This window comes from Cariama cristata, unplaced genomic scaffold (genome assembly GCF_000690535.1).
Source record: "Cariama cristata isolate BGI_N322 unplaced genomic scaffold, ASM69053v1 scaffold32986, whole genome shotgun sequence".
In the NCBI taxonomy this organism is placed as follows: domain Eukaryota; kingdom Metazoa; phylum Chordata; class Aves; order Cariamiformes; family Cariamidae; genus Cariama; species Cariama cristata.
Window position 1 is genome coordinate 1 of NW_009624358.1, and position 10,660 is coordinate 10,660.

Sequence of the window (10,660 nt, forward strand, 5' to 3'; positions counted from 1 at the left end):
CCGGCGGTGGCATCAAGGGAGAAGGGGACCATGAAAGGGGCAGCGGGGAAAGCCAGAACAAGGTGAAGGTGCTGGAGAAGAGGGGTGATGGGAAGGAGCCCTGGAGAGGCGGTGCTGTCAAAGTGGAGCAGCCTGACGCGGCCTTTGAGACCCGCAGGGTGAAGGTGGGAAAGGACGAGGCCCCGTCTGGATCCCTGTGTGAGCCTGCTCAGGCCAGCACTGGTGATCGCAAGGTGCAGCAGTGTGAAGGGTTGAGGATCCTCCCTGAAGATCTGAAGATCCCAGTTCTGTTTCAGCCCTTATTTCCTGGGACCCGCATACAGATCCAGGGCACTGTGCCGACAGAGCTGATCCATGTGACTAAAGTGCCAGTGAAACAAGTGCCGCTTCAAACGCAGTCTGTAGTGAAGCCGTCAGTAAAGATTGAAACTAAAAATGTTCCACTCACAATACTGCCCTCCGATTCAGGTATTATGTTAAGAGAGCTTGCAGGTGTTCAGTAAGTGGCACACAGTTGACAGGTTATCAGGAGAACACAAGTGGAAAGGTCATGTTAGAGAACTGTCCCTTTGGACAGACTGGAGTTTGTACAACTCTCTTCTTCAGACATAAACATACGAGAGCACAGTGGTTTGTTAAAATCAATGCAGTTTTGTCCACTTGTTCCCTATGTTAAACCCCTATAGCAGTGTTCAGAATTGCATTGAGTTGTGATTGCAAGTTTAAGGTCAGGAATACACTTGATTTTTAAAGCTATGAAGAGTTCATACACCTCCCTGCTACGAAGCATTCATACAACTCTCAGAAAATTTGCACATGTTAAGTGAGGAACATTTTGAAACATCTGGATTAGAAGCTTACTTTTTTTGAAAGATAGCTAGGCTTTCAAAATTAATGACAAAGTGAGGTCTTAAAGACTTGAAGACTTTTGCCCTTTATTGTTAATGTGAAAAAGTTCTTTTCTAAGCCTTTTTCAGAGAGGAAACTGCTTCCTCAGGGATCAGTTGTGAGGGGTCTGGGGGTTCATCACGTCACCAGCTCAATTTAAATGCAGTCTGTGTTTACAAAGAGCCAAAGCTCTTTGGATGCCATGTAACAGTCATTTGGTAACAGTTTCTCCAGAAAAAATGAGTGTCTGAATCTAAGGAAAGAGAGACAGAGGGGAAAAAAAGAAAAAACAGAACAGCAACAACCTCAGCTTAGAAGCCAGTGACTGCACAGGTGTGGGACTAAACGGCCATACCATCATTAGATCTGGTCCCTGCATCATTAGGGCTTTGGTTCTGCTGGTGATGACAAATTTACAGTGATATGGTCTGTGCTATACAATGTTCAGTTTATGAATTCATAAGTTTATAAATCCATAAGACAAAAATCTAGCCAAATGAAATCCAAACCAGTGTGTTAGCAGTCCCATATGTTTGTTGTTTGTTTCTTTTTTTTTTTTTTTAAATAATATGTAACAAAAACCTGGTAAATTGTTCTTTATGCAGTGGAGGTTAGTGGAGGATACTCCCTTAACCTTAGTTATTTTTCTAAGAACTGCTCTCCAAATGTGCATCGAGTTTCATGTGTTCCAAAGCTCTAGTGATTATTTTGACTGTTGCCAAATACTCTCTTGATGTACTATTGAATGTAACCTGGATTGCATATATTGCTTGGAAGATGCTCATCTTTCCTTGTTTTGTTGCATAGGTATGCCAAATGCTCCATTTAGCAAGGACAAAAGTGGCCATGTAAAGCGTCCAATGAACGCATTTATGGTGTGGGCTAGGATTCATCGGCCTGCCCTAGCAAAAGCTAACCCAGCTGCCAATAATGCAGAAATTAGTGTTCAGCTTGGACTGGAGTGGAGCAAACTGACTGAAGAGCAGAAGCAGCCCTATTATGATGAAGCTCAGAAACTAAAACAAAGGCACAGTGAGGAATTTCCTGGTAAACATGTATTTATTTACCCGAATGCTTTAGAAGTGCAAGATTTTTTAAAAAATGGATCTCTTTCATTAGAGCAAGTAATAGAAAAAAAATGACAAAAATTTCAAGCACTCAGTCCTTCTGTCAGCTTTCTAGTGCCTGAAAGTATATTAATTTTTCAAAGCATCCAAAATAATGTTTCATCCTTCATAGCCTCTAATGTTTCTTATGGCCTTAGACCCCCACAGCTACAGCAGCTCTTCTGAATGCTTTAGTAGTCAAATGGCCAGATAGTGAGTTTATTGTGAACATGGCCTGCTGCATCATTTTACATGCTCCAGAAAGAGCTGCCCAGGTGGCATGTGGTGACACATGCATCCATTCCTTAAAAGAAGGAAAAGGAAATGCCACAGGAAGCACAAATGGCATTGTATTCTGTGGGATTTTTAAATTTGGGATTGCCAAATAACGGTGTGAAACATGTTGTTTCTAAGCCTTTTGTCAAGAGGATTAAAAATGTGTACCCTTAACAAATTCATTTCTCCATAACACTGCAGTTCAATAAAACAGAGCATAAGTACTTTGAACACTCTTTTTGAACTCTGTTGAAATACCAGGTGTCATGATCCTTTCTCTCTCTGTTATCATAATCCTGCTAGATCATGGTTATGGCTAATCCTGGTAGACAAGATCTGACTACTGTCATAAACAAGGAAAAGATAAAAGCAGCACTCTTCCTCTCTCCTTGCACCCTTCCAAAAAAAGAAAAAAAAAAAAAAGGCTTCTTTAAAGTTGCATTAAGAGTTAGCCTGTGTAAGAAACTGGCTAGCTTGGTGTAAATTCTTAATATATTTGTACATCTGTTAGTGTTTTGTTAATGTTGTAAGGCAAAGGCAAACATACTCCTGCAATATTTATACAGGATTCCCAGTGGGTCATATTTTCCATTGTCTCTTGTAACCTGCAGGTACATGTGAGACTTAAGGGGTTAAGGAAACAATCAGGAAAGATCCACATTTTGAATACAGTCATGGTTTTCTTCCCCACTGAAAGCCCATTGTACAGTCTCATGTTCTCCTTAATATGCTTTCCTCAGCTGTGCCACAGCACTCCCCACTGTTCTGTATTTCTTTGTCTCACAAACAGTTACTAAGTAACATAAAACCAATGTCCAAATATGTCTATTTTATTTCCACCTCTGATAAAATGCCCAATTTGCTAGCTCACTGAAACAAATGGAGTATTGCCATTGACTATAGGAGCAGTTTTTGGACTAATTATTTTTAGATACTTCAGAATTACAGATACCATAGTTTTACATAAAGAATGAGATCATCCAAAAAATTGGATGTCTGTATCTTTTTTCATCTCTGACAGGTTGGGTTTATCAACCACGACCAGGCAAAAGGAAGCGTTTTCCACTGCCTGTCTCTGATGTATTTTCCGGCACTTCTCAGAGTATCATCACTACAAATCCAGCTGGCATTTGTCCCTTCCAGTCACCTGCTTACTCTGTTGTCATCCCCAATGTTAAGAGCGTTATTGGACATCCAGTCTGTGAGTTTACAGTAGTAAATAATTTTAACAATTCAGATTTTACTTACTGTACTAAAAGTTATACATATGGTAGTGTAGATACAGTTAAAACAATTTCTCAGTCTTCCTTGGCACCACTGTTTCTATCACTCCTCCTCTGCACTGCACCTCTGCCTCCTAGTCTCTACCTACTGTTTCCTCAGCCTCTTAAATTCTTCTGGCTTCTTCATTGCCCATAGATCCCTGCTATTGTCTTTGGAGCTCCTGGTTCCCTCCCCTCCTACCTCTTGGTCTTTTTGGATCTCTTTAACTCGATACTTGCTTCCTGTTAAGCTACAGCTGTTTCTTTTTCTTGTTCTGTCTCCACCTCACATGTATCTTACCTCATCAGCTCTAACTCCACTAATGCTTGACTCTGCCCTATTAAGCCTGAAAAAGCTCTTTAGCTTTGTCTATGTCACCTCCACCCTGCTGTTAGTGTTCCTTGATAGTGAGAGCACCATTGCTCTAGAGCAAATACTCAGCAACTTGGACTGCTTACAAGAGACGGCAGACAGAATTGTCAGCAAGGTCATTAAAAAGCAAGTTAGTAGGGTGTTGGTAAGGTGTGTGCTGCAATATTAAAGCAGTTACAAAATCTGAAAAAGAAATTTATCATTTGCACGTTTTCCATGAACAGTCACTTAGGTATCTGTGCACACCTGGAATAGTTCTATATATAGTTGTTATGAACTTGCACATGCCCACAGTTTGAGCATACATAGCTCAGCTTTTATACAAACAAAAATAGAGTTACAGAAGGAATGCATTAAAAAGTTGCACCTAACCTGGAAGAATCCTGCTTTTCATAAGAAGTCAATATGGGCAGTGAAATAGGGTGTAGTATAAGAGCGCACAATCAAGTATAATAGCTGACCCACATATTTTGTAGTGAAAGAGCTCTGGCTCTGTCAGTGCATGGATAGTGGATTTCAACAACAAATAGATTAGATCCAGGCAATGGCATTTTTCTCTTTAAGCATACTGACAAGGGCTGCTCTCTTTATAATGAGACAAGAAAATTAAATGCCTGTTTATGCCATGTGGTAATATTCAGAGATGTAAAAGAGAACACTCAGCTTTGTTCTGGTGGAGTTCTGAGGTAGTGATGTGATGATTTCTCAAATCCTTCTGTAAATTTGACTGAATAAAGTATTCTTTGTTTTCTTACCCTAGTATATTTATAATGTTATGTTGTCCTCAGATGCTACTATGTTTCATTCCAGAGTTTACTATCCTGTTGTGGTTGAAATGATTCTTAAATACAAACTGTAAAAATCTAGATGCATTTTAAGTCCTGTTGGCTCGGAATTTAGACTCTTAGACTAGGTAGTGGGGTTTGAAAATACTTATGCAATGTATTTTGAACTCTTTCTGTATAAAGGCAGCCCTGTTGACATGATGTGTGGTTTGAAAGCGTACATTCAAGTGTATGTTCTACAAAATGTTTCAAAGTGAAATTGGCTAGTGGGTATGCTCATTCGTGAAACAACTAAGGAAACAGAGAGTAGGGTGTTTTCACTGTTGCTTCTACTCCTCACTGCTGCTTTGGCACCACACAGATTTGTTAAGAATTTGGCTCACTCCAACTCAGCTAGTAGACTTGGGAGGTTTTCCAAGCTTCAGGTGCTAAATACACACTTCAGCCCCATTCTGTGGCCATATCAGGACAAGACACAGCCCTCACCAACCTCACAGCCTCAACACCCACTAGCCAATTCCTTCTTCTTTCACCCTTGGGTTTCTGTAGAAGGAAGCTTGAATGTCTGGGCTCCAAACCCATCTGTCAGAAGACACGTAGGCCAAGTGATGTATGACTGTGAGTTGCAGGCAAGTTTTGGAGAAAATGGTTCTGGCTCTGGCTGTGGTTTGCTATGCTGCTCTTTATGAAATACCTTCCTCTATTCATGTCTGATAAATAACTGTTCTGTTTCCTAAAGGTGCGCCTCCTCCTGCCATCTGTCTGCCGGCTTCTTCCATTCAACATGCTGGTCCAGTTGCTGTTTTCCACACTGCTAGTGCAAGCACTACATCAGTAGCTGTTCCAGCTCCAACCCTGCCCCTGTACCCTGTAATTTCACCACAGCACTTTGCTGAGCCTGCTGAGACAGCAGCTCTTAATGTATCATCTGGGCTCAATTGCTCTCTGAAGAGACCTACACCAGTTTTCATTGAGAACTTCAGCAGAAACCCAAGTAACATAACCACCACTAATGGTGGATTTTCTATCTCTAATAGTGAGCCCCCAAAGGAGTACCCAGGGGTTTCTATTTTTCCTAGAGGTGTACCTCTTCCCCAGGCTACCCCTTTTCTTCACTCACATCTATGTGAGTCTCCTGCCACTGGTCAGCCAGCCAGTCTGTTTGGAGTATCTCCTCAGTTTTCATTTCACTACCCTTACTGTGTACCTGGATCTCAGTATTTCCCCTCAAGGTAATGAAACCCTTCATTTTAATCCCAGTAAGAACAAATGCTTAAAGGCAGAGAGTCTTTTGACTCACAGAAAGCAGAGGGAGCATTCAGAAGGAAAGATGCTCTTTACCTTCCTATAGCTCCTGTGTGGTGGGATCTGCTGGCCTGAGGCTGCTCGTAATATATGCCCAGTTATTGAAGGCTCCATAGTACTATTGCAGTAATAGGCACTTCCAGTCTCACAGTAAATTGAATTATCTTCTTTCCACTTTATGCATCTAAGTGCAGTTAATTTCTACAAAAAAGCATAAGGTAGAGATAGTATAAATATATTTTGAAAATGATCAGATAGAATTAAAGTAAGTGTGTGAGATGTCTCCCGGGTACTATGATTGCAGCTGTCATAACTACCAATATTTCTGAAATCCAGCCTGGTGGGAAATGTCTTCAGAATTCTTATGTAAGTAGTTATTCCTAGTTTTTCCCTTGCAGTCTCTGGGCAGTCAATCAAAGGTCACCTAATCAAAGCATTTACAAGCTAACACATGTAATATTCCGTGGGTAGTTCCTAAGTTAAGCATGCACAGAAAGCACCAGTGCCCTCCCAGCAGCAGGTGTGCTGCTGAAGTGCAAGTTGTCTGATGGCCTACTGATGTAAGGCATCTTTGTAAGGCATCATTTTTCTTTCATGGCTGTGCAATATCAAACATCACAAATTATTATGACTATTAGACTTAAATTCTGTCTGTTTATACACTACTATTCCTACTAATAGCAAGAACCAATATGTTCCTATGGCAATAAGACTACCTGGTGATAAATTAAGGCTGATGATGATCCATCAAACTTAAAAGAACTTTATGAGCTGATAAGTGCAATACAAGACATTTCTATTTTTGAGGCCCTTTAAAGAAACACAGGACACATATTCCCAAAATTGCTAAAGATGAACTTTGCTTAGCCCTTGGTCTCTGAAATTAGACAGTTTTGTGAGGCTTGAGGAAGAGGAGTGTTCTTGTAACATAGAAGACTATTCTGAGTTCACACGTTAATGGAATTCTGAAGGCTGCCAGCTTTGCTAATGACAGGTCTTTCTAATACAATAATTTATAAGTTTGTATTCCTATAAACTCATTTCTTGCATACAAGAATTGTAATTTCTGCATTGCACTGACAGTGCAGATGTATGTATGCAGATTTATGCATGAAAAATTTAAATATTGGATTGGAAAGATGAATAGGCTCCTTGAATCCTCCATAGACATTATATCAATGTCCTTATAATGTCTGCATTGCAGAGCTCTGTTGCTTCTTCACATTGTTTTCTTATCAATGTAGTGAATTTCTGTAACACTGTGCAAATTAGAATACGTGTGTCAGTCTGCACCAGACTAAAAATTCAAACTTCTGACACCGAAGGAATACAGTTACATTTGACATGGTAACTTCCTGCAATCTACTATGTTGTTGCTTTTTAAAAATTTATCATTCTTTAAATAGTAATATTGACAACTACGTATTGGGCAGAAGGATTCTGTGTCATTCCTCCTGTTTAATAATAACGTAACATGCAAGAGTTCATGTGAAAGAATAAATAAGAGCGTTTTACCCCAGCTCTGTGTACAAATTTTGGCATACAGAAATAACACAAACTGACTTTTGATGGTTTGTTTTACTATTCTGAGTGTGTCAGTTAACAGACTGCAGGCTTATCAGATACTAGTTTATCCATGATGTTATTTCATTGATCAATACAATGGGTTTTGTGTTTGTTTTCAAAGCCGTGTCATGCATGTATCTAGCATGGAGAGGTGCATATACACAGATATGGAATCTGTGCACGACTTTTGTTATGATCCTAGTGTTTAAATTAGGCATGCTTTTAAAGTACATGTGTTTTGAATATTTCAACAGGATAAGCTGACTAGCATAGAACATTAGTGTCATTCTAGTTTTCTTAGCTGAAAGGAAGTGCGGTCAATCTGCATTTCTGAAAGCCAACTCTCAATCTCTTTAATTGCAGCACGTGCCCATTCAGCCAACATCCGTTTGGCTGTGACAATCTCTCCAGCTCAGTGCCTGAATGCCTTGGCTTTTATGAAGACAGGTACCAAAGACAGGAGATGTTTTCAGCTCTGGGTGGAGACTATCCTTTCAAGGAATACCCAGAAGAAAGTACACCTGAGAACTACCGCAGCTGTGAGAGCCTTGAACCCAGCAGCAGTAAGGACAAGCGGTATTTAAGCCCCCTACCACAACTGGATGTTGAAGAACTGCAGGAGGTTTTGTCAGCCACCCCATCTACTCCCTCCACCATCCACATAGTCAATGTAACTGACAGTGATGAGGAAGAAGCAGCAAAGTTGTTGCAAGAATTGTAATTTTTTAAAACAAATTATAATCCAGAGAAATATTATAGAATGGGAAATAAATGTTTTCCTCAACACTGTCTTTTCGGTCAGCGTGTTCAATGGAAAACCCATGTAGCTTGAGCAAGCTGTACAGGTCATTCTGAAGAGTCTGATGACCTATTTGTATTTTGAGAGACCTCATACAGGTCTGGGGAGGTCAAAAGCCTCTACAGTTTCACCTGCTTCACCAGGGCATTGTTTGGGCTCTGGCTCAGGAAAGCACTTACACAGCAATTCAGCTCTAAGCATCTGATAATGTGCTTTCCTGAAGAGAGATGTGTTTAAGCACATCCTTTTAATGTCAAAATAGGCATTTTGATGGTATTTGCCACAGTTTTGTAGGTATTACTTTAGGAGTTTTAGCAAGTAAAATAATTCTGTTTTATGACCGTAATGTAATTCTTGCTGCGGTAAAGTAGTATAAGGCTTGGAGAGTGAAGGCAAGAATGATTCTGCTATGCTTTATATTTTTCCTTTGATGAGACAGTTTTAAGTTTAATTTGGTTAATTTTTAACTGTAGTCTGTATTTGTGGTATAACTGCTATATAACACATTGAAAGTTTAGATCAGTTTCAGTAATATCTTGGTCTGCAACTAGTTCCTTTAATAAAAATGGGATTGTCCAGAAGGTATGGTGAGGCATGGTAGCACCCAGAGGGAGGAAAATGGATGGGATCTGGTGCTGTGACTTGATCCCTGAGTGTAGTTAGTACTGTAAAGAATTCTCCAGAGAATACCGAGTTCTCTGAAGAGTATCCAAGTCTTTTAATAGAGAGAGTATCTGTGTTGAACTGAGAGTAATGAAATTCAACCTTTTTTTTTTTTTTTGTGGTCAAAATTTGTAATTTATGTTACTAACTTTTATTTTCTCCCCTGTTTTGTGGAATAGAGGGTCATTTTCTTCTGGGAATCCTGTTGTTTTACTGTTGTTGTGTTTGAATAAACTCAGCTGAACAATGTATCCCTAGTGCTTCATTTTTAGCCATGGATATTGAACTGAGTGGAGACAGGTAAATTGTAATTCATGTAACTCAGAGACTTACTGAGCAGCTAAGCTCCACACGCCTAGAATGATCAGCTGAAGTCACTTTTTTGGACAATTTGGGCTGCTAATACTAGTGTATGTGTGTGTGTGTGTATTTATATTTATAATTATGTAAATCCAGTTACCACAGAAAATATGGGAAGAGCTGAAAGCCATGGGTGGAGAAGTCCATCCATGCTGGGCTGCCAGAGGATGCTGAGGAATGATTCAGAGGAAGCCAGGTTGACCATCTCATCTAGGACATCCTGGTTTTTATGGTCTATCACACTGAATCTGTTAGACCTTAAGCATCCTGTCAAACCTGAGGCTTAGGCTCCCTATATCCATTGAGACTGCATTATTGATAAAGACAGGTACAAATGAAATTTCCATATGCCTCAAAAGATAGTCCTAAGTCAGTGTAGTGTCAATATCCTCTGGGTTCTTTGCATTTTAACTTTTCAGTCTCATATCAACATTTTCATACTTTTCTGCTTCTGTGAGCTCATAACTCCATTTTCCAAGTCCAAGATCAAAATCTCTCATTTGAGAACTACTGCATTTTGTAAAGAAGGCAAAAGCATGAGTAAATCCTCTCCACCCTACACGTTGCAACTGTGTTGTAAACAGCCCCCAGCTCCCGCTGCATCTGCAATGCAGATGAATCATTAAGAGGAAAGTCTTATAAATAGTAGAAAATGCCTGTTCATTTCTAAATTATCTTCTCAGTGAAAGCTGATCTGAAGAATGCATGTGGGCAAATGTACTAATTCCAACACAAGTATGTTTCGGGGTATAAAACAGCTGTTTGTGGGATTATTCTCTAGCTCTAACTTTTCTCCTATTTTTCTTTTTATGCACTATGAAGTAGGATATAAGACATTATTTCAATGCACCAGAATCTAGAATGGTTGCTTGCCATGGATAATACAAATTTACTTCCTCCTATATGGCAGTGTCCAGCACTGTTTGAACGGAGGTGCCTCAGAGCTGCTGGGTTGTACCTTGTGGTTGTTGTGAACTTGGTGCTGATAGCTCAGTGAGCTGCAGTGGGTTGAGGGATTCAACATTTCTTGTGCATCATCCTTCTGCTAACGGGACCTTTGCTGTTCGTGTAGGAAAACACAGTATTATGCCCTCAGTAGATATCTGTTCTGTTTAATACCACTAAGACCACAGAAGAGAAGACAGATTTAACACATCCCGGATATACTAATAGGGCTGATCCCTCCTTCCCTTCCAGCTAGAGCTGAAGTCTTGAATCAGTCATACGGGATCTGTGTCTGCAGGTCTTCGGCATTGGACCCAGCCCTCAGCTGAGCT

General features: G+C 40.1%; 1 protein-coding gene across 1 annotated transcript; it reads left to right on the forward strand.

Annotated features, from left to right (window-relative positions):
• Window positions 1-157: 157 nt before the first annotated feature.
• On the forward strand, window positions 158-8,282 carry SOX30 (SRY (sex determining region Y)-box 30; the record flags this gene model as incomplete). Its single annotated transcript, XM_009703151.1, has 5 exons — window positions 158-468; window positions 1,696-1,935; window positions 3,292-3,471; window positions 5,430-5,922; window positions 7,925-8,282. Coding segments are annotated over 5 exons (1,582 nt in total), but the record flags the coding sequence as incomplete, so codon positions are not given.
• Window positions 8,283-10,660: the final 2,378 nt, after the last annotated feature.